Raw genomic sequence first — 25,189 nt, 5'->3', positions numbered from 1 at the left:
TTTCCTAATTCAAAACAGGAAAAAAAATTTGTTTTTCATCATGTTTCCTAGACTCCAGAGCCAGCTTTTATTCTGTATTTTATTCTGTATTTCTAGAAGAGAAGGTCATATCGCAGTGAAGGAAACAACTTGACCAACTTGCTAAGCTGGTTAATACAAAGCAAAGCTGGGACGAGGAGCTCCTGATCGTCCACCTGGTGCTTTTCCCCTCAGCCACATTTCCTTTCCTCCATTGGTGTAAAAGTAAAAGTAGACTTTTAAGCACTTTGTAATTCCCCTATGCTCAAATTAGGCCTGTTGCTGAGATGTTCTTATCTTACTTTTAGTCTAATTATTAACATTAGCCCTAAACCTAAAGCTTTAATTTGTTCTTTCATATACATATATTACAGTTTCTTTGAGCATCAGAAATCTCTTCCCTTCTAAGAGATTTTCTAGTTTATTTTCTTACCTGTTTTTTTTTATTTTTTATGTTTTCAGCGTAACAGTAGTCATTATTTTTGCACCACACCCAGTGCTCCATGCAATCCGTGCCCTCTCCAATACACACCACCTTACCTGTTTTTAAAGTGAACATAACAAATAAAATATTCCAGGTCTCCTTTTTATCCTACAAGTAAAGTAGTTCAATGGTATATATTTTTGTATGCCTCTAAATTGTTCTCTTGGGATCATTTTCCATACTGAGTCATCCACTAAAGAGTGCCTGTGTTTTCCAGGCAAACTGATAAGTTTTATTATTTCTAAATGACTCATTACTTCTGAATCATCACACCTTGTATACTCTGTTAAATAAGTTTTTAGGCATTTTTCAATCATTTTTTCCTCTTCTGCGTCCTCACATGTCCCATCTAAGTGACATGGATATTTAGCCAGTTTTCTTTTGTGTCTGTGATTTCTGTTGATCATTTTTTTCTTGAACACTTTCGACAGTTGAGATAAGCAGTGGAAGTTCTGTACCTCTTACTCTGTGCTGCAGATGTTTCCTGAAATAGAACACATAAATAGAACATAAAAAATATGTGTAACACCATTCTCTGTTTTCCATCATTACATGTATGTTGTTCCAGGTTTTAACTTCCCAAATTTCTCTATGAAATTATGGAGAAACACCCATAAAAAAAAAGTATAGCTCTGTTCGTTGGTTAAAAAAAAAAAAAAAAAAAAAAGTCTTTGGAATTCAGCATGTTGAAAGAATGAAATACTTTTCTCCCTTGACTTATGTGTTTTCTGGGCTGGTTTTCATCCTGCCCTTTGAAAATTCATTCTCTGTCTTCTTTGCATCCTTCTCCCTACCCAGCACATGGCAGCCTTCCTCAGAATTTTGCTCTGGACTTTTCTTGCCCTGTGCATGATCAGTGTTGAGCACTCCTGTGGCTTTAAAACCACAAAATCTAGTGCTTATTCCAAAATCTTTATTTCAACTCATCTCTTCCCTACCAAGTATATCTGTCTACATGGGAAATACCTTTTGGATACCCCACCAAAACAACCCATGCCTAAAGCTGCATTTATTTCCCCTGTGCCCTTGCTCCCCAATCTTAACACATAATAATCACCCTAGCCTTATCTTTACATCTTTCTAGAGCCTATTTTTAATTTTAAAAATTTGTTGTCAAATATTACACATTAATTCTCATATTAAAGTATCAGTGCTTGAGATTTCTTTAAAAATATCCATTTCCTCTCCTAAGTTGGCCTGCTCTTCAGAGATGTGAATTTTTTCTTAACTATTTCTTTCATTATTTGCCTCAGTATTTATAAATGCATATATTGCAAATTGATCATTCATTTATTTTAAACATTATGTCTTGCCTTCCTAATATAAATTTCACTTCTCTTACCCCCTTTTCACCACATTAACAAAATAAAGGGTAAAAATTACGTGATCATTTCAATAAATGCAGAATAAGTATGTGACCAAATTAAATAACTGTGTGAAATTTTTTAAAACTCTCAACAAACTAATAATGGAAGAGAACTTTTCAGTCTGGTAGAGTATCAAAAAACTTGCAGCTTGATCATACTTAATGGTAAAAGATAGAATACTTTTCCCTAAAACTGGGTATATGGTGAGGATTTCTGAACCAACCACTCCTTTTTAATATTGTTCTGGAGATCTTAGCTAGTATAGTAGGCAGTAAGGCAGAAAATATTGGGAAGGAAAAAATAAAACAATCTCTGTTCTCAGACAACGTGATTGTTTATGTAGAAAATCCCAAGGAATTTACCCAAAAAATACAATAATAAGTGGATTTAATGAAGTGGCAAGTGACAAGATCAATATACATAAATCAACTATGTTTCTACCTACAAGCAACAAACAAATGGCAAATGAAATTAAAATAATAGTATCATTTGCATTAGCATCAAAAAACATGAATTACTTGGGAATAAATTTAGTGAAAGGCTCATAAACATTGCTGAAGGAAATTAAAGAGCATCTAAATAAATGGAGAGCTGTGTTATATTCATGGGTTTCATGGATTAGAGACTTGATATTGTTGGCAAAAAATGGGGATTTTTAATTTTTTATTTAAATTCAATTAACATATATTATTAGTTTCAGACATAGAAGTCGGTGATTCATCAGTCTTATATAATACCCAGTGCTCATTACATCACATGCCCTCCTTAATGTCTATCACCTAGTTACCCCATCCCCCCACCCTCCTCCCTTCTAGCAACCCTTAATTTGTTTCCTATGCTTAAGAGTCTCTTATGATTCTTCTCCCTTTCTGATTTCATCTCATTTTATATTTTCCCCTCTTCCTCTATGATCTTCATATGAGTGAGATCATATGATAATTCTCTTTCTCTGACTTATTTAGCTTTGCAGAATACCTTCTAGTTCCATCCACGTCATTGCAAATGGCAAGATTTTTTTGTGTGTGTGGCTTAGTAGTATTCCATTGTATTTATATATATACCACATCTTCTTGATCCATTCATCTGTCAGTGGACATCTGGGCTCTTTCCATAGTTTAGCTATTATGGACATTGCTATTATAAACACTGGGGGCAGGTGTCCCTTAGATCACTACATTTGTATTTTGGGGGTAAATCCCTAGTAGTGAAATTTCTGGGTCATAGGATAGCTCGGTTTTCAACTTTTTGAGGCACTTCCATACTGTTTTCCAGAGTGGCTCCACCTGTTTACATTCCCACCAGCAGTGTAAGAGAGTTCCCTATCTCCACATCCTTGCCAACATCTGTCATTTCTTAACTTATTAATTTTAGGCATTCTGACCAGTGTGAGGTGGTACCTCCTGTGGTTTTGATTTGTATTTCCCTGATGTTGAGTGATGTTGAGCATTTTTTCATGTGTCTGTTGACCATTTGAATGTCTTCTGTGGAGAAATATCTGTTCATGTCTTCTGCCCATTTCTTGACTGGATTAGTTGTTCTTTGGGTGTTGAATTAACAAATGGAGATTTAGAGTCAGTGAAATTTCAGTCAGAATCCCAGCAGGTTTTCTTTGTGAAGATTGGCTAGTTGATTCCAAAATTGACATGGAAGTGCAAAGGCCAAAACAATTTGCAATAGAACGGCCAAAACAATTCTGAAAAAGGAAAAAAAAAAAAAAGGAGGATTTACATTACTACAGTTGGCCGTAGAACAGCATGGGGGTTAGGGGCACCAGCCCCCATGCAGTTGAAAATCTGAGTATAACTTTTGATTGTCCAAAAACTTTACTAATAGCAAGAACTAACTGATCACTTATTACTGCAGTATGCAATTTACTGGAAAGAGGAACTACTCTCATGGAAATTATTAGTGTCACATGGCATTTCAAGTGGATGTTTGTAACACTTGAGCTCACCACAATAGCAACCGGTGACTACAAAATTATTACAGTAGTACAATGTGTACATAGTTATTTATATGTAGCTATGATTTAATACTGAATATTTATGTTTGTTTATATTTCTCTTGACTGGGAAGAGTGCCATGTATGGTTTGTGTTTGTATATCTGGGCTTTGACAAATTTTAATATTTTATAATTGATTCATTTATGTTTTATGGTAGTAAATGATAAAATAGTCTAGTACCTACATGTATTTATACATTCATGACATACCTAACTTTTTCTTAGTTTTTTCAGTATTTCTAGGCTATGTGGTTCATCGGTGAGGGTTTTCAAATTGTCACAAATCACCAACATTTTTTCCATTATATTTTTGAAAAATACCTGCAAAGGTGTCTGGGTGGCTCAGTCAGTTAAGCATCTGACTCATAATTTTGGCTCAGGTCAGGATCTCAGGGTTGAGGGATCGAGCCCTGTGTCGGGTCCTGTGCTCAGCTAGAGATTCTCTCTCTCCATCTCCTCCCTCCTCACATGCTCTCTCTCTGTCTCTCTGAATAAATAAAAATAAAATCTTTAAAGGAAAAAATCTGCATACTAAGTGGACCCATACAGATCAAACTCATCCATGTTTTCAAGGGTCAAAGATATTTTAAGATTTACTGTAAAATACAATAATTAAGACAGAATGGTATTGGGGTATATAAAGATAAAAGAGTATGGAATCCAGAAATAAACCTCTATATGTGGCTGTTTTTCAACAAAGTTTCCAATATGGGAACAGGATAGTCTTTTGAACAAATGGTGATGGGTGATCTTCAAATTCAGCCTATTAACTACAGAAGAAAAATTGACTCATTGGATTATTAAAATTTAGGACTATTAAAAATTTAAAGGTAATAGGATTAAGACTTCCTACTTTTCAAAAGCTACCGACAAAATAAAAGGAGAACCAAACACCAGGAGATGATACGTGTAGCTAAAATACACAAATGAACTTTTAGAACTCAGTAATTAAAGAACATCCTAAAAGAGTTGAATAAATACTTCACAAAAGAAGATATGTATCAATTGTTAAAAAGCATATGAAAAAATTCTCATTATCACTAGTCATCAGGAAAATGCAAATTAAGTTCACAGTGAGATACCACTTCATATCCACTAAAATGGGTAAAAGCAAAGTAACTGACAAGTATCCAAAAGGATATAGAGCCACTATAACTCTCAGGTGTTTTTGATGAGAATGTGAAATGGTAGAACCACTTTGGGAAACAGTTGTACATGTTTTTGTAAAATTAAACATACACTTGTCATGACTCAGCAATTCCACTGTTAATTACCCAGAAAAAATGAATATATACCCACAAAGACTTTCTTTTTTTTAAGATTTTATTTATTTGTTTGAAAGACAGAGACCACAGTAGGCAGAGAGGCAGGCAGAGAGGAGGAAGCAGGCTCCCCTCTGAGCAGAGAGCCTAATGCGGGGCCCAATCCCAGGACCCCGGGATCATGGTCAGAGTGGAAGGCGGAGGCTTTAACCCACTGAGCCACCCAAGCGCCCCCCAACAAAGACTTTTACTTGAATGTTCATGCAACTTTAATTCATAATAGCCCAAACCAGGAATGACTCAAATATTCATCAGCTGGTGAGCAGAGAAGATAAATTTTGATACATTATATAGTAAAATACCTACTAAGCAGTAAAATGGAATATACAACTAACCCATGCAATGACATGGATGAATCTCAAAACCATTGTGCTGAGAGAAACCAAACTCAAAAGTATGTATATTGTATGATTACATTCATATGAAGATCTAGAACTGGAAAAAACTAATCTGTTGTGATAGGAATCAGATGAGTGGTCGCCAGATACTGCAGATTAGGGGAATTGCTTGGGAAAGGGTACAAGGATGGTTTTAGGATGTTGTAATTGTTCTCTTTTAGGGCAGTGGTTTCGTGGTTCTTAAATCTCATTGAATTGTACACTTAATATGTACATTTTTATTATATGTAAATAATACATCAGTAAAGTTGATTTAACTCTTTTTTTCTTGAGATCTATGTATTTGACAAAGAGTGTGTGACTCTGCTTGCACGTGCACAGCTGGGGCCAGGGCAGTAGACTCCCCCTCTGAGAGGTGAGCCTGACTCCGGGATCCATCCCAGGACCTGAGCTGAAATCAGGAGTTGGTCACTTAACCAACTGAGCCACCCACGCGCCCCCTCACTTTTATTTTAAATCAGCTTTATTTGGGCGCTTGGGTGGTTCAGTTGGTTAAGCATCTTCCTTTCCCCAGGGTCATGCTCCCGGGGTCCTGGGATCGAGTCCCCCTGCTGGGCTCCCTGCTCAGCAGGGAGTTTGCTTCTCCATCTGCCCTGCCATGCTCCTGCCCCTGTTCATGCTGGTGCGTGCTTTCTCTCTCTCATAAATAAATATGAGATCTTTAAAATAAAAGTGAGGCTCTAAAAAGCTGAAAAGCTCTCTATTTGTGGGTAGCATTTGTCAATTAGTGGGCTTCACTATAAGAGGATCATGTGGTTAGCTGGGATTTCTAATCTCCAGTAAAGGATTCTTTAATCCACATTGGTGGTGGGAGCTAGAGGTAATCAGCCTAGTTTTTAGTGATCTGGACCTGGGCTGGGAACGTGGACTTTGATTCAGAGTGTAGACTTCTACTCAAATTCCAGTCTTTACCGCCCTGTCTGTCCCTTAGCTTGGTGCTTTTCCGTTCTGAGTTTGTGTAGTGCGAGTAGGGAAGGCTATTTCTTTGTAGACTTTCAAACCATCCCCTTATGTTCAGTCCTCTATCCTAGCCCATTTCCAAACCTAGGCCTGTATTGGGTTATGCCGGGTGAATTGGTCTGCTTGCCATTAGTATGCCTTCCCCCTCTTAAATATTTATCATTCTTGCTTCTGCTTTCTATCTTCATACGTAGTGATTTGGGGTTACAGGTGTCTCTTAGGTTCTTTGAATATGGAGTTTTAAATTCCTATTTTATTCTTACTGTTTGGAGGATACCTTAAAACTATAAAATCCATCCTGTACATTTTTCACTTCAGCAATATCAAACTCCTTATAATTCTCCAAACACACAAGCCCATTTCATATTTTTGTGCGTTTGTAGAATTCCTTCTTGCCTGTAAGGTGTAGTTTAATCCCTTCTTTACTTGGTAAAGCTTTTGTCTTTCAAAATCCAGTTCTCTCCTTCCTAAATTTTCTTGTCTGCTCCTTCTATACCTTTGTTTCACAACAAATCCGCTTCATCAGAAATGGCCATATAGCAGTTTCCTATGGAGGACTACCTGGAACCACTCGAAAATACTTGTTAGACTAATTGTAAACTGCTTAAAGTGGAACAAATAATAAGTGTTAAATGAACTCTGAAATTGTATATGAACCACTTAGGCAATTTGTAGGGATGAAAGAACCAGGAGAGACCAAAGGCCTGGGAGGTGGGCAAGCAGTGTACAACAGGACCTGAGGTGGAATAAATATAAATATGCAGAATAATTAACTGTAATTTCCTGAGAGATCTATTATATTCTGCTCTCTACTTTCTGATACAGCAGATCTTTAGACCAAAAACTTGTGCTGCAGGGGCACCTGGTGGCTCAGTTGTTAAGCATGTACCTTCTGCTCAGGTCATGATCCTGGGATCCTGGGATCGAACCCCGTATCAGGCACTCTGCTCAGCAGGGAATCTGCTTCTCCTCCTCACCCTCCACCCTGCTTGTGTTCATTCTCTCTCTCTCTCTTTCTCAAATGAATTTTTTTAAAAAATTATGAAACACTTATTTCAAATGCCATTAAGACAAAAATTTTAAACTACAATACAATGCTTTTTATCATTTAGAACTTTTTTTTTTTTTTTTGCTTATTGAAGGAGTTCTTTTAGACTTAATGTTGACATATATTTTTAATTCTGTATCACTCTTGTGCATACGTTATCTTTGGGACTATTCCATAGTCTGGGATTCCTTTGAAACTGCACTTGCTGAGGTTACCAGTGACCTTCATATTAGCAAACCCAGTGGGTAATTTTTTTTTTAAGATTTTATTTATTTATTTAACAGAGAGAGTGATCACAAGTAGGCAGAGAGGCAGGCAGAGCGAGAGGAGGAAGCAGGCTCCCTGCTGAGCAGAGAGCCCAATGTGGGGCTGGATTCCAGGACCCTGAGATCATGACCTGAGCCGAAGGCAGAGGCTTAACCCACTGAGCCACCCAGGCGCCCCACCCAGTGGGTAATTTTTGTTTTGCCTTCACCTCTCTGCAGTATCCAACACTAGTGACCTCCATTTTGAGTCTCTCCTTCAACCTCTGTGAAATTGCTTTCTTCTAGTTTCCGTGTTACCTTTTTGGCTCTTCCTTCTTAGGTTCCCTCTAAGAATTCTGTTCCTCCATTTAACCCAGAAATGCCAGTGAGCCCAGCTCTGACCTCAGCCCAGAGCTCTTCTCACTTTGTGCATTCACCCTGAGTAATCTCTCAGGGCTGCATCACCAACCCAATTCTTTCTGCTGACCTCCAGGTGTTTGTATTCACATTTCATCCAGTCATCACCACTTGCATATTCCATAGGTACCTCTTCAAACAACACATTCAGAATAACACTCTCTGTTTTGTATGGCCGCTTTCCTTAAAACAAAAACAGAAAGTCTGTGTTGGCAGTAGCAACACTAGTCCCCCAAAACCCAAGCCTGAAACTCAAGATTCTTCCCTCTCACTTTCTCCTCTTCCTGTTCTGTGAATTCTTCCTCTATGACTATCTAATCGGTATCCTCCTCATCATTAATTACTGCCATCTACTTGGTTTTGATTCTCACCACTTCTTGCATGGATTATTATAGTAGTCTCCTAATTGACTTCCATGCCTCCACTCAGCTGCTAGAATGATCTTTCTAAAATATAAATTTCATCCTGTTATTCCCCAGCCTTAAAGATCTTTGTGTTACCTATAGTTTTCAGAATTAAGTCCAGGCTCTTAATTTAGCACAGAGGCCAGTCTGTGGTCTAGTTCCTGCTTCTCTTCTGGTTTCCTCTTCTCTTGCTTCCTACTCTGCGCCGCCCCCCCCCGCCCCCCCACAGTGAAATCAGCTGGAACTGCTTGTAGTTCTGAACTCAGCTGTGCCATGTTAGGCCTCTGAGCCTTCACCTATATGTTCCCCTGTGCCTAGAGTATTACTCTTTTTTTTTTTTTTTTAAGATTTTATTTATTTGACACAGAGAGCACAAGCCGGGGGAGCAGCAGAGAGAGACAGAAGAGAAGCAGGCTCCCCACTGAGCAGTTGCTCAATCCCAGGACCCTAAGATCATGACCTGAGGCCAAGGCAGACGCTTAACTGACTGAGTCACCCAGGTACCCCCTTCCCATTCTTTTTGTCTAATTTTCATTGGTCCTTCAAAACCAGGTACATACATTCCTTACTTTAGGAAATCTTTCCTGACTCTTCTAATTTGGATGCTGTCTTTCAAAATGGGCCAACGGCATGAAGAAAGCCTTCACAAATGAACACAAAATGTTTATGAAGTAAATAAAACTATGTTTAGGCACAATTTAAAATAATGCACTTTCTTTTTTTTTTAATCTGTCAAATTAGCAAAGATTTAAAGAGTGCTATCACTGAAGGAGAACATGGAGAAATGAATCTGATTCTATCCTGATATTGGAAGTAGAAATTTGTCATTTTTCTGGAGGAAACACTGACTTTATATATTAAAGAACCTTTAAAATGTGTATACATACATACACATACCCCTTTTGACTCAGCATTCTACTACTTGGAATATATCCTGAGAAGATAACTAGACAGCTCTGAAAAGTGTGTAAGAATGTTTATTGGTTATTTTAAAACAAAAAAATAATAACCTAATAATGTAGCAGTGGCAGATGGCTGAATTATTTTATCCATATGGTAAAATACTATATGTCCATTAAAATGATTTAGATCTGGGGTCCTGGATGGCACAGTCAGTTAAGCATCCAACTCTTGGTTTTGGCTTAGGCCTTGAACTCATGGTGGTGAGATTGAGCCCCAGTCTGGCTCTGTGCTCAGCACAGAGTCTGCTTCAGATTCTGTCCTCCCTTCCCTCTACCACTCCCACTTGTGCAGGCTCGCTCCCTCACTCTCTCTCTCTCTCAAATAAATAAATAAATCTAAAAAACTGATCTAGGGATGCCTGGGTGGCTTAGTCTGTTATGCAGCTGCCTTCAGGTCAGGTCATGATCCCAGGGTCCTGGGATCGAGTCCCACATGGGGCTCCCAGCTTGGTGAGGAGCCTGCTTCTCCCTCTGCCTGCTGTTCCCCCACCTTGTGCTTACTCACTCTTTCTTTCTCTCTGACAAATAAATAAATAAAATCTTTTTTTTTAATTTAAATAAATAAATAATCTAGATCTGTTCTGACATGGAAGTAGATTCATGAGATCTTGCTAGTTTGAAGTAAGTTTTTTTTTTTTTTTGAGATTTTATTTATTTATTTGACAGAGAACGCAAGTAGGCAGGGAGGCAGGCAGAGAGAGAGAGAGAGAGAGAGAGAGAGAAACAGGCTCTGCACTGAGCAGAGAGCCCGATGCGGGGCTCGATCCCAGGACCCTGGGATCATGACCTGAGCTGAAGGCAGAGGCTTTAACCCACTGAGCCACCCAGGCGCCCCAGTTTGAAGTAAGTTTTAAAATGCATAGTGTAGTCAAACTTTTGTAAAAAGTATACATTTATAAATTTTCATAAGAAAATGTCAGAATACATATCCATAAAAATATTAACTGGTTATTTTTGAATGAATAATTAAAATGCCTTTTACTTATGAACATTTTCTAATGGGGGATCAATAGGGGAAATGGGGGAGCAAATGGGGGAAAACAGAAGCCCTTCCCTAGGGCTTCTGATTCCCACTGTGCTTGCTTCTCTCATTGCCCTCAGACAGTAAGTATACTCAGGGCCATCATAGAATTATTTTGGGTCTGGCTCAGAATAGAAAATGTTTGATGAGTGAATTATACCAATAACAGCTAATAGTGATTAAGCATTTCTTATGTCTTAACCATTTTTCTAAGCATTTGATGTGTTTACTTAATCCTTGTGAGATGGGTAGTGTTATCTCTGTTTTTCCGGTGAAAGAGCCTAACAGAAATTAACCAGTTTATGTAAGCGCTCATAGCTGTAAGTGGCAGGGTGGGAATTCAACCCATGTAGCCTGGTTTTCACTTAGAGACACAAGATAGCATGTTGGTTCTGAATTAGATAGATTATGATCTATCTCTGAGACTAGTTGGATTAGATTCCATGTCTAGGATTCCAGCTAGACAGTTGGGCATCAGTTAATCATGGACTGAGTAAAAAAGGCAGAATTTGACACTCACAGATCTGAACCAAATACCAGGGAAGTAATCTTGGTCTCTTTTGCATTTTTATAAAAAACTCAAATCATTTTAGACTCTAAGCTTCTCACTGAAATTAGTGCCACCTCTTAGGGTTTGGCTTCATTATATGCTTCCTCCCTTTTCCAGTTATGTCCCTTCAAAACTTTAATTTAGAGTCCTAAATTTACAATTAGTTCTTCCCACTTTTTTTTTTCAGTAAGTTTACTTATGGCAAATTCATCAAATTGCATTTTTAAAACCTATCAATCTTCCTTTTTGCCATATCTTCTTTTTTTTTCTTCATGTTTTCTTTTAAAGTTAGCATTTCTGAAAGCTACATTCCTATTATCTGGACCTGCACTGTTTAATATGGTGGCTACTAGCCACATGTGGCTTAAGTTACAACTAATTAATTAGAACAGGCAAAAAATTTAAACAGCACTTCTCCAAAGAAGGTATGAGGCTGGTCAGAAGCACAGGAAAAGATGTTCAACATCATTAGCCGTTAAGAAAATATAAGTTAAAACCATAGTGAGATAACATCACACACCTATTAGAATGGCTAAAATAGAAAATAGTGACAATGCCAAATGCTAAAGAGGATGTGGAACCAATCATAACTCTTGTCCTGATGGGAATGTAAAATGGTGTAGTCATGCAGGTAAATAGTCTGGCAGTTTCTTATAAAGATATACTTAAAGGATGCCTGGGTGGCTTAGTCAATTAAGTTTCTGACTTTGGCTCAGGTTCTCAGGGTCCTGGGATTAAGCTCTTCATGGGGATCCCCACCCGATGGGGAGTCTGCTTGTCCCTCTTTAGCTCTCCTCTGCCCCTCCCCCCACTCATACTCTCTGTCTCTCAAATAAATAAAATCTTAAAATATATATATTTTTAAGATTTATGTGCATACATACATATGTATGTATGTATATACATGCATATGTATGTGCATACATACATATATGTTTATGTATGTATGTATATACATACATATATGTATGCACATATACTTAACATGCAACCCTACAGTCACACTTACATTTATGCCGGAGAAATGAAAACCATGTCCACACAAAAATCTGTGCACTAGTATTCACAGCAGCTTTATTTGTAAATAGAGACAACATAAATATCCTTGAATGAATGAATGTGTGAACAAACTGTAGTATATCTACACAATGGAATACAACTCAGCAATAAAAAGGAATGAACTGTTGGTACATGTGTGAAGTGAATGACTCAAAATCATTCTGTTAAGTGAGAGAAGAAATTATTAAAAGTTTATGTACTTTATGATTCCATGCATGAAACATTTTTGAAATAACAAAACTATAATGATGGAAAATAGATCCGTGATTGTCAAGGTTAGGATTGGGGTGACTGTGACTTTATAGTCACAGTATATATATATATAAAGTCATAGGGTAATAGAAGGGGCTCTTGAGGGTAATGGGACAGTCTGTATCCTGATTGTGGTGGTATTTATTGTGGAAGGAAGGGAGGAGAGAAGGAGTAAGTATAAGTAAAACTGGTGAGATCTGAATAGTACCAGTGTCAATTTCCTGGTTTTGCTCACTGTACTATGGCGATGTAGGATGTTATCTTTGGAAGAAACTGGGGGAAGAGTACACAGGAGCTCTCTGTACTACTTTTGCAACTTCTATGTGAATCTAAAATAAATAATTACAAAATTAAATTTTTTAATAAAATTAAAATTCAGCTCTTCCATTACACTAGCCACATTTAAAGGGCTCAGTAGGGCGTCTGGGTGGCTCAGTGGGTTAAGCCGCTGCCTTCGGCTCAGGTCATGATCTCGGGGTCCTGGGATCGAGTCCCGCATCGGGCTCTCTGCTCAGCGGGGAGCCTGCTTCCCTCTCTCTCTCTCTGCCTGCCTCTCTGTCTACTGTGATCTCTCTCTGTCAAATAAATAAATAAAATCTTTAAAAAAAAAAAAAAGGGCTCAGTAGCCCCATATGGCTAATGGCATCCATATCAGAACACGTATAGAATATTTCCATCAACACAGCATGTTTTATAGGGTAGCCCTTGTCTAAAAGCACATGTCTGTCTTTGGCCTGTGTTCTCTCTTCTTCCTTGACTATTTTGAATTCTAATATCACATGAAGACTTGTATTATCTGTCATGTTATTTTATAAACTGGCTGTTTTGGTTATATCCACCTTAGAGAAATACGTCTTTCATTTCTCAAATTTCAGAGAAATAAAATAGTCTTTATGTTAATTTAGGAATTTATCACGTGTTTTCATAGGCATCAATTATTTAAATTTTCTAGCACTCATGTATTTTGCCTTTGCACCCATTTTATCACCTAAATTACCAACTGTACTAGGATATAGCCCTATTGTCTCTCACATAGCTATCCTGATATACTTTCTTACTAATATCCTTTATTTTTCTTTTATCCTTACTGAAAAGCTCTTTCAAAATCTTGAATTTCTGAAAAGGTATATAGTTTTTCATGTTTGGTGCTATTTCTTCCCTGTCTTTTGTGCATCTTTTGGAAAGGTAATGCTTCTATTGCCATGTTCTAATATTTTGTCCTGTAACACCTAGTTCCTCTTTGGCTTGTTTGCATTTTCAGTTAAGAATTACTGGGAACTTCCTTTATTTTTTTTTTTAAGATTTTATTTATTTGATAGAGACACAGCGAGAGATGGAACACATTAGGGAGAGTGGGAGAGGGAGAAGCAAGCTTCTCACTGAGCAAGGAGCCCGGTGGTGGGGCTCAATCCCAAAACCCTGAGATTATGACCCGAGCTGAAGGCAGATGTTTAATGACTGAGCCACCCAGGCACCCCTGGGGACTTCCTTTAGTATGGAACTTCTTTCTGCTTCAGCTTCATTCTTCATGAGATCTAGTTTTATAGTTTTATATGAGCCAACATCTGAGATTTGAAGGTGAGGAAGTGGAGCATGACACAGTAGCTCCAGACCCATTCATATTAGTAACAAAGTTAGGCATTGAAGGACAAGAAGAATGGAGGAGGGGGTGACCTACTGAGGTAAACCACAAAGAGAGAAATAAATATTGGAATTAATATTTATATCTTCCTGGGTAGAAAATCGGGTATTATAATGGTATCACTGTTTTTTCAAAAATAATTCATAAGTTTCTTACAATTAGAATCAAATTCTAACAATATTTTTCTTAAAATTTAACTATTCAAAAATTTATCTAGAAGACCATCAAAGAACATTTGGAGTTCTAATCATAATTAGGGATATGGGAAGCAAAACCAGATAGTAAAACTTAATAAGACAACAGTAATTACAACAGTGTAGCACTGGCATAAAAACAAAGTAATCATTGGATCCAGAGGTCCAGGAAAGGTACTCTGGCATAAGAATTCAACAAATGAAAGGGCTCTTCATGAATTAATTTTATCTGTAGTCATTAAATCTCTAATACCTAAGTGAGCAAAAGATATGAAGAGATAATTTACCAGAGAAGAAACACAACAAGCAAAAAAGTTTTCTAGGACTGAATAAATGAAAATGAAAACAATAATTAGAGAAACAAGACAGAGGATCATAGGGAAAGGGAGAGAAAAATGAAACAAGACGAAACCAGAGAGGGAGACAAATCATAAGAGACACCTAAGATTAAAACTCAGGAAACAAACTGAGGGTTGCTGGAGGGGAGTGGGTGGGAGGGATGGGGTGGCTGGGTGATGGACATTGGAGAGGGTATGTACTATGGTCAGCGCTGTGAAGTGTAAGACTGATGAATCACAGACTTGTAGCCCTGAAGCAAATAATACATTATATGTTAATTTAAAAAATGAAAACAATAAAGTTCTGTTTCTCATTAAGGGGGTAAAGATTTTCTTTTTAATTTTATTTTTTATAAACATATATTTTTATCCCCAGGGGTACAGGTCTGTGAATCGCCAGGTTTACACACTTCACAGCACTCACCATAGCACATACCCTCCCCAATGTCCATAACCCCACCCCCCCAACCCCCCTCCCCCCATCAACCCTCAGTTTGTTTTGTGAGATTGAGAGTCACTTATGGTTTGTCTCCCTCCCAATCCCATCTTGTTTCATTTATTCTTCTCCTACCCCCTTAACCCCCCATGTTGCATCTCCACTTCCTCATATCAGGGAGATCATATGATAGTTGTCTTTCTCCGAATGACTTATTTCGCTAAGCATGATACCCTCTAGTTCCATCCACGTCGTCGCAAATGGCAAGATTTCATTTCTTTTGATGGCTGCATAGTATTCCATTGTGTATATATACCACATCTTCTTTATCCATTCATCTGTTGATGGACATCTAGGTTCTTTCCATAGTTTGGCTATTGTAGACATTGCTGCTATAAACATTCGGGTGCACGTGCCCCTTCGGATCACTGCGTTTGTATCTTTAGGGTAAATACCCAGCAGTGCGATTGCTGGGTCATAGGGTAGTTCTATTTTCAACATTTTGAGGAACCTCCATGCTGTTTTCCAGAGTGGTTGCACCAGCTTGCATTCCCACCAACAGTGTAGGAGGGTTCCCCTTTCTCCGCATCCTCACCAGCATCTGTCATTTCCTGACTTGTTAATTTTAGCCTTTCTACTGGTGTGAGGTGATATCTCATTGTGGTTTTGATTTGTATTTCCCTGATGCCGAGTGATATGGAGCACTTTTTCATGTGTCTGTTGGCCATCTGGATGTCTTCTTTGCAGAAATGTCTGTTCATGTCCTCTGCCCATTTCTTGATGGGATTATTTGTTCTTTGGGTGTTGAGTTTGCTAAGTTCTTTATAGATTTTGGACACTAGCCCTTTATCTGATATGTCATGTACAAATATCTTCTCCCATTCTGTCAGTTGTCTTTTGGTTTTGTTAACTGTTTCCTTTGCTGTGCAAAAGCTTTTGATCTTGATAAAATCCCAATAGTTCATTTTTGCCCTTGTTTCCATTGCCTTTGGTGATGTTCCTAGGAAGATGTTGCTGTGGTTGAGGTCGAAGAGGTTGCTGCCTGTGTTCTCCTCAAGGATTTTGATGGATTCCTTTCTCACATTGAGGTCCTTCATCCATTTTGAGTCTATTTTCGTGTGTGGTGTAAGGAAATGATCCAATTTCATTTTTCTGCATGTGGCTGTCCAATTTTCCCAACACCATTTATTGAAGAGGCTGTCTTTTTTCCATTGGACATTCTTTCCTGCTTTGTCGAAGATTAGTTGACCATAGAGTTGAGGGTCTATTTCTGGGCTCTCTATTCTGTTCCATTGATCTATGTGTCTATTTTTGTGCCAGTACCATGCTGTCTTGATGATGACAGCTTTGTAATAGAACTTGAAGTCCGGAATTGTGATGCCACCAACTTTGGCTTTCTTTCTCAATATTCCTTTGGCTATTTGCAGTCTTTTCTGGTTCCATATAAATTTTAGGATTATTTGTTCCATTTCTTTGAAAAAAATGGATGGTACTTTGATAGGAATTGCATTAAATGTGTAGATTGCTTTAGGTAGCATAGACATTTTCACAATATTTATTCTTCCAATCCAGGAGCATGGAACATTTTTCCATTTCTTTGTGTCTTCCTCAATCTCTTTCGTGAGTACTTTATAGTTTTCTGTGTATAGATTCTTAGCCTCTTTGGTTAGGTTTATTCCTAGGTATCTTATAGTTTTGGGTGCAACTATAAATGGGATTGACTCCTTAATTTCTCTTTCTTCTGTCTTGTTGTTGGTGTAGAGATTTCTGTACATTGATTTTATATCTTGACACTTTACTGAATTCCTGTACCAGTTCTAGCAGTTTTGGAATGGAGTCTTTTGGGTTTTCCACATATAGTATCATATCATCTGCAAAGAGTGATAGTTTGACTTCTTCTTTGCCGATTTGGATGCCTTTAATTTCCTTTTGTTGTCTGATTGCTGAGGCTAGGACTTCTAGTACGATGTTGAATAGCAGTGGTGATAACGGACATCCCTGCCGTGTTCCTGACCTTAGCGGGAAAGCTTTCAGTTTTTCTCCATTGAGAATGATATTTGCAGTGGGTTTTTCATAGATGGCTTTGATAATATTGAGGTATGTACCCTCTATCCCTACACTTTGAAGAGTTTTGATCAGGAAGGGATGCTGTACTTTGTCAAATGCTTTTTCAGCATCTATTGAGAGTATCATATGGTTCTTGTTCTTTCTTTTATTAATGTGTTGTATCACATTGATTGATTTGCGGATGTTGAACCAACCTTGCAGCCCTGGAATAAATCCCACTTGGTCGTGGTGAATAATCCTTTTAATGTACTGTTGAATCCTATTGGCTAGTATTTTGGTGAGAATTTTCTCATCTGTGTTCATCAAGGATATTGTTCTGTAGTTCTCTTTTTTGATGGGATCCTTGTCTGGTTTTGGGATCAAGGTGATGCTGGCCTCATAAAATGAGTTTGGAAGTTTTCCTTCCATTTCTGTTTTTTGGAACCGTTTCAGGAGAATAGGAGTTAGTTCTTCTTTAAATGTTTGGTAGAATTCCCCCGGGAAGCCGTCTGGCCCTGAGCTTTTGTTTGTTTGGAGATTTTTGATGACTATTTCAATCTCCTTACTGGTTATGGGTCTGTTCAGGCTTTCTATGTCTTCCTGGTTCAGTTGTGGTAGTTTATATGTCTCTAGGAATGCATCCATTTCTTCCAGATTGTCAAATTTGTTGGCGTAGAGTTGCTCATAGTATGTTCTTATAATTGTCTGTATTTCTTTGGTGTTAGTTGTGATCTCTCCTCTTTCGTTCATGATTTTATTTATTTGGGTCCTTTCTCTTTTCTTTTTGATAAGTCTGGCCAGGGGTTTATCCATCTTATTAATTCTTTCAAAGAACCAGCTCCTAGTTTCGTTGATTTGTTCTATTGTTTTTTTGGTTTCTATTTCATTGATTTCTGCTCTGATCTTTATGATTTCTCTTCTCCTGCTGGGTTTAGGGTTTCTTTCTTGTTCTTTCTCCAGTTCCTTTAGGTGTAGGGTTAGGTTGTGTACCTGAGACCTTTCTTGTTTCTTGAGAAAGGCTTGTACCGCTATATATTTTCCTCTCAGGACTGCCTTTGCTGTGTCCCACAGATTTTGAACCGTTGTGTTTTCATTATCATTTGTTTCCATGACTTTTTTCAATTCTTCTTTAATTTCCTGGTTGACCCATTCATTCTTTAGAAGGATGCTGTTTAGTCTCCATGTATTTGGGTTCTTTCCAAATTTCCTCTTGTGATCGAGTTCTAGCTTCAGAGCATTGTGGTCTGAAAATATGCAGGGAATGATCCCAATCTTTTGATACTGGTTGAGACCTGATTTAGGACCCAGGATGTGGTCTATTCTGGAGAATGTTCCATGGGCACTAGAGAAGAATGTGTATTCTGTTGCTTTGGGATGAAATGTTCTGAATATATCTGTGATGTCCATCTGGTCCAGTGTGTCATTTAAGGCCTTTATTTCCTTGTTGATCTTTTGCTTGGCTGATCTGTCCATTTCAGTGAGGGGAGTGTTCAAGTCCCCTACTACTATTGTATTATTGTTGATGTGTTTCTTTGATTTTGTTATTAATTGGTTTATATAGTTGGCTGCTCCCACATTAGGGGCATAGATATTTAAAATTGTTAGATCTTCTTGTTGGACAGATCCTTTGAGTATGATATAGTGTCCTTCCTCATCTCTTATTATAGTCTTTGTTTTAAAATCTAATTGATCTGATATAAGGATTGCCACTCTTGCTTTCTTCTGGTGTCCATTAGCATGGTAAATTCTTTTCCACCCCCTCACTTTAAATCTGGAGGTGTCTTCAGGTTTAAAATGAGTTTCTTGTAGGCAACATATAGATGGGGTTTTTTTATCCATTCTGATACCCTGTGTCTTTTGATTGGGGCATTTAGCCCATTAACATTCAGGGTAACTATTGAGAGATATGAATTTAGTGTCATTGTATTGCCTGTAAGGTGACTGTTATTGTATATTGTCTCTGTTCCTTTCTGATCTACTACTTTTAGGCTCTCTCTTTGCTTAGAGGACCCCTTTCAATATTTCCTGTAGAGCTGGTTTGGTGTTTGCAAATTCTTTCAGTTTTTGTTTGTCCTGGAAGGTTTTAATCTCTCCTATTTTCAATGATAGCCTAGCTGGATATAGTATTCTTGGCTGCATGTTTTTCTCGTTTAGTGCTCTGAATATATCATGCTAGCTCTTTCTGGCCTGCCAGGTCTCTGTGGATAAGTGTGCTGCCAATCTAATATTTTTAACATTTTATGTTACAGACTTCTTTTCCCGGGCTGCTTTCAGGATTTTCTCTTTGTCACTAAGACTTGTAAATTTGACTATTAGGTGACGGGGTGTGGACCTATTCTTATTGATTTTGAGGGGGGTTCTCTGAACCTCCTGGATTTTGATGCTTGTTCCCTTTGCCATATTGGGGAAATTCTCTCCAATAATTCTCTCCAATATACCTTCTGCTCCCCTCTTTCTTCTTCTTCTGGAATCCCAATTATTCTAATGTTGTTTCGTCTTATGGTGTCACTTATCTCTCGAATTCTGCCCTCGTGGTCCAGTAGCTGTTTGTCCCTCTTTTGCTCAGCTTCTTTATTCTCTGTCATTTGGTCTTCTATATTGCTAATTCTTTCTTCTGCCTCATTTATCCTAGCAGTGAGAGCCTCCATTTTTGATTGCACCTCATTAGTAGCTTTTTTGATTTCAACTTGGTTAGATTTTAGTTCTTTTATTTCTCCAGAAAGGGCTTTTATATCTCCCGAGAGGGTTTCTCTGATATCTTCCATGCCTTTTTCGAGCCCAGCTAGAACCTTGAGAATCGTCATTCTGAACTTTAGATCTGACATATTACCAATGTCTGTATTGATTAGATCCCTAGCCTTTGGTACTGCCTCTTGTTCTTTTTTTTTTGTGGTGAATTTTTCCGCCTTGTCATTTTGTCCAGATAAGAGTATATGAAGGAACAAGTAAAATACTAAAAGGGTGGCAACAACCCCAGGAAAATATGCTTTGGCCAAATCAGAAGAGATCCCAAATCGTGAGGGGGGAGAAAGGGGATAAAAAAGTTCAGAAAGGGGAAAAAAAAAAAAAAAGAAACAATTAAAAAAAGAAAACCAATAAAGAAAAAATATAAAAAGGAAAAAAATATATATATATAATTGATAAACTTTCAGTAAGTGGTTGATTTTCTGTTTCTAGAATTGCTGTTCTTCTCTTCGATCTCCCGTTGGATTTGTAGGTGTTTGCAATCTTTAGATAAGCTATCTAGCTGATCTTCCACTACCTGAAGTAGTCTCAGCCTGCTACTTCTCCGCCATCTTGACTCCTCCCAATCGGGGGTAAAGATTTTTACTGGTTAAAATGCCACTTCTATCGATGGCATAGTGGGATTGATGCTCTCCTTTTCAGCCATCATCTCCCTTTCATTGCTTTACTTCATCATTCTTGAGTTAGTATCATACATCTATCCTTCAGCAAATCCTACTAGCACTACCTTTGATATATATACAGTATCTAAACTTCTCCACTATTACTCTCCTGGTCCAAGCCCCCAAGCCTTCTTGCCTGATTTATTGCAGTAGCCCCTCATTTGCTTCTCTGCTTTTTATCTTGCTCCCTCACAGTCTCTTCTGAACATAGCAGCCAGAATTACCAATTTAAAATGTGAGTCTGATCATATCATTCCTCTGCTCAGTAGCCATCAGTTGTTTCCCAGCTCACTCAGGATAAAGCCAAATTCATCATAAGTCTACAGATCCTGCATGATTTAAACTCCTACCTTTCCTTTCTGACCTCACCTCCCACACTACCCAACTTGCTTTCTCTGTTCCCGTCACATCAGCCTCCTTCTCTTTCTTATAGTACATCGAGCATGCTCCCACCTTAAGGCCCTTGTACCTATGGTTATTATGCCTGAGATGATTTAGCCCAAAACACCTTCTCAGCCTGTTCCCTTTATTCTTTCAGGTCTCTGTTCAAATGTCAGTGAGATCTTATCTGACTCCCCTTTGTAACACAGTTCCTCTCATTCTTTCTTTTTTTTTTTTTTAAAGATTTTATTTATTTATTTGACAGAGAGAGATCACAAGTAGGCAGAGAGGCAGGCAGAGAGAGAGAGAGGAGGAAGCAGGCTCCCTGCTGAGCAGAGAGCCCGATGCGGGACTCGATCTTAGGACCCTGAGATCATGACCTGAGCTGTTAGCAGAGACTTAACCCACTGAGCCACCCAGGTGCCCCCTCTCATTCTTTCTGAAGCCCTACCCTGCTTGATTTTTCTCCATAGAACATGTCACCATCTAAGTTATATGATTACATTCATGCTGGTTTTCTTTATCCAGCTAGATTATCAGCTCCTTAAGAGCAGGGACTTTATTTTATTCACTGCTATATCCTTAGCACTTAACAAGTGCCTGGCACATAGTAAGCACTCAGTATTTCTTGAATGAGTAGATTGATTGAACCTTTTTAAAAAACAACTAAAGCATGGTTTAAAATCCTTTTTTTTTTTTTTTAAGTAAGAGGATGATGAAGTAAATTCTGTCCACTTGGTAACAAGAGAAAGCTCTGCATGTGGTAGGATCTGAGAGGATAGGATCAGAAGCAGTAATGTTGGTCGTTTCTCTCTCTTAGTAAGAAAAGATCATGGGAGAATAATTTTCAAGTATAGAGGAAGTTGTAGAATAAGGAACAAGCACTATTTGTTGTCAATCTTTGAAAAGATTAGGTTGATGGAACCAAAAGTTTGGTGCAGGTGGATGGGATGCAATAAGGTTGCAGGTGGATGGGGACAGATGTTGAAAGGCTTGAAAACAAGTTAAAGGGGGTAGGATGCATGGTGCCTACAGAGATCAGTAGTGTGAATTCTTGAACTGTGAGTGTTAAAAAACTATCTGAATCTAAGTTTGTTGGTGTCATGTAAGGTGGCAAGGAGGGCAGAGTAAGAAATACCAACTGGGAGGCAGTTGTAACAAGGCAGAGTTGAAGTAATAATACTCCAGGTAGTAAGGAGTATAGGCCATGATGAAATAAAGACATGAATCAAAGATAAGCAGTAATGTGGCAAAGAATAAGGCTTGGTGACTAACTGCATATGGGATGCAAAAGAGGAAATAAAAGGTGCTCTCGGGATTAAGAAATCATATTTTTAAAATTGTTTTCTTTTTTCATTACAGGTTTCTCATTCACCAAAAAATGGATCATTTAATTCTTTGGAGGACTCAGTTACCACAGTACTTCTGTACTGCCAACTAAGATTTATGAGAGTAAATTCATGACAATAAATTTCTGCATCAAAAAACTGCTGAAGAACTAAAAGAGGATTTTATATTATAAAATCCTACAGTATCATATTACTAAATAAAACTAAAGAGCACAATTATTAAATTATTAGACGTCCTAATACAAGCACACATGTGCAGTAGCTACTGTATCCTGACAGTTACCAAACCTCAAATTTAAATGGTTTTTCTTTTGGGAAAGGTCGTTACATGTTCAAGAAACCACTGAACTTAGTCATCAAGTATATTTTCAGCAGAGTGTAAGTTAGGAGAATTTACTTGAAATAAGTTCTAGAAAATTCAGTTCACATCACTGAGTGGATTCGATATTATGGCAGCAACTTACAGACTTGTGGTCAGTACTGTGAACCACTACAGCAGTGTGGTGATAGACCGGCGTTTTGAGCAAGCTATACATTATTGCACTGGAACCTGCCACACCTTTACACATGGAGTTGACTGCATTGTGGTACATCATAGTGTTTGTGCAGACCTCTTACACATCCCTGTGTCTCAATTCAAAGATGCGGATCTGGGCTCTATGTTTCTACCCCATGAAAACGGGTTTTCCTCAGCTGAGGGTGACTACCACCAGCAGGTCCTAACAGGCATACCCAGGGTCAAGAAAGGATCTGCCCTTCAGAACACCTGTAACTTAAAGGACATTGCAGGAGAAGCAATCAGTTTTGCCAGTGGAAAAATAAAGGAATTTTCCTTTGAAAAGCTCAAGAACTCTAACCATGCAGCTTACAAAAAGGGAAGAAAAGTTAAGTCTGACTCATTTAATAGGAGGTCAGTTGATTTTGACTTCCTCTGTGGCCATTATAACAATGATGGGAACTCCCCATCCTTTGGTTTACTCCGGAGTGCCTCAGTTGAGGAAAAATCATTGTCCCATAGAAACTCGCTTGATACAAACCTAACTTCAATGCTTCTTCACAACTTCTCTGAAGAAGACCTGGTTACTCAGATTTTGGAAAAACATAAAATAGATAATTTTTCTTCTGGAACAGACATAAAGATGTGCTTGGACATCTTGCTGAAATGCTCTGAGGATTTGAAAAAATGCACAGATATCATAAAACAATGCATAAAGAAAAAGTCAGGGAGTAGCATCAATGAAGGAAACAGCAACGATGCCAACTCTGATACTGTCTATGTGAATGTAATGACCAGGTTAGCATCCTATCTGAAAAAGCTACCATTTGAATTCATGCAGCCTGGAAATAATGAGGCTATAGATTTAACAGAACTGGTCAGTAATATGCCCACATTACAACTGACTCCCTTTTCCCCAGTATTTGGCACTGAACAGCCCCCTAAATATGAAGATGTTGTCCAGCTCTCAGCCCCTGACTCTGGACAATTTCAAACTATAGCACTGCAAGATGACAAACACAGTTCTAGGAAAACAGACCCAGTAAAATCCACTCCAAACAACTCTACAAATCCCTTATATAACCCTGAGATAAGTGATCCCAGAACTCCAAAAGATACCCAGCTTCAATCTACCATGAACTCTTTAGAAAATGTTTCTTCTAGTGACCTAATGGAAACCCTTTATATTGAAGAAGAGTCAGATGGAAAGAAAGCATTAGATAAAGGACAAAGGACAGAGAATGGCCCCGGTCAGGAGTTGTTAAAGGTAAATGAAGATAGAGCAGAATTTTCAGACTATGGTACTCCTCTTAAAAAATGTTCTGCCTTAGTGCGAAGTGAAAGTGGTAAGATATTTGAGAAACCAGTTGTTAACCTATGTGAGGAAGACCGTAAATCAAAAGTTCCCAAAATTGAAGAGGGAGACCACAGAGATTTTATGAATCCTAATAGTCAGGAAGAGATAGATAAATTGTTAATGGATTTGGAATCATTTTCACAGAAAATGGAGACCTCTCTAAGAGAGCCACTTACCAAAGGTAAAAGCTCTAACTCTCTAAATAGTCAGAGTCCATCGACTGGTCAGCTTCCTATAGATCTTGAGCCCAAGTCTAAAGTCTCTTCACCCACCGAAAAAGTCTCCCCTTCTTGTCTAACAAGGATTATTGAAACCAATGGCCACAAAATAGAGGAAGAGGATCGAGTCCTATTACTGCGAATTCTAGAAAGCATTGAAGATTTTGCTCAAGAACTAGTCGAATGCAAATCAGGCAGAGGGAGCCTATCACAAGAAAAGGAAATGATGCAGATTCTACAGGAAACCTTGACAACTTCCTCCCAGGCCAATTTATCGGTCTGTAGAAGTCCTATTGGTGATAAAGCCAAAGATAATACTTCAGTAGTTTTGATTCAGCAGACTCCAGAGGTGATCAAGGTAAGACCCAACAATCTTGAGTCCTGAGAATTAGCCAAAGAAATGTTTTAATCTGTGCAAAACTTATAAAGAAAAACTATTTCTGTTGGCCGTTTTCTTTTCTACTAAAGTTCCCGCCTTAGACTAGGCATGGTCTTAGTTCAGTGAAAAAAACTAAAAAGCAGGGGCTTTAGAGTCAGCCAGACTGGTTTCAGCTGCCCTCCTCACACGTTTCATCTTCTTCCTAGCCCTGTGACTAGAGGAAAGTTACTTAGCCTTAATATCCTCATCTATTTATTAGAAATAAGGGTCAGGGTAACTTAGGTGAAATGCAAGCAAGGTACCTTACACAATTAGGCATTTAATATTAGCCTCATCCTCCCCAGTCAACCAGTAAGCCAGTCATTAATACATACATGTACAGACTATAAGGTGCAGTGTGAGGTACAAAAAAAGACAGAACATGATTTCTTAAAGA

General features: G+C 38.2%; 1 protein-coding gene across 2 annotated transcripts in view; it reads left to right on the top strand.

Annotated features, from left to right (window-relative positions):
• PPP2R3A (protein phosphatase 2 regulatory subunit B''alpha) overlaps positions 1-25,189 on the top strand; it is a 213,593-nt gene that overhangs the window by 33,618 nt on the left and 154,786 nt on the right. For both annotated transcript variants that reach the window (XM_032869638.1, XM_032869639.1), the window contains exon 2: positions 22,317-24,732. In XM_032869638.1, coding sequence (XP_032725529.1) covers positions 22,753-24,732 — 1,980 coding nt within the window. In that variant the 5' untranslated portion in view covers positions 22,317-22,752. The remainder of the gene's footprint in view (positions 1-22,316; positions 24,733-25,189) is intronic.

The sequence above is a fragment of the Lontra canadensis genome, unplaced genomic scaffold (assembly GCF_010015895.1).
Source record: "Lontra canadensis isolate GAN:19392208 unplaced genomic scaffold, GSC_riverotter_1.0 scaffold38, whole genome shotgun sequence".
In the NCBI taxonomy this organism is placed as follows: Eukaryota; Metazoa; Chordata; class Mammalia; order Carnivora; family Mustelidae; genus Lontra; species Lontra canadensis.
Note: the sequence above shows the minus strand (reverse complement) of the source record. Positions and strands in the feature narration are given on the sequence as shown.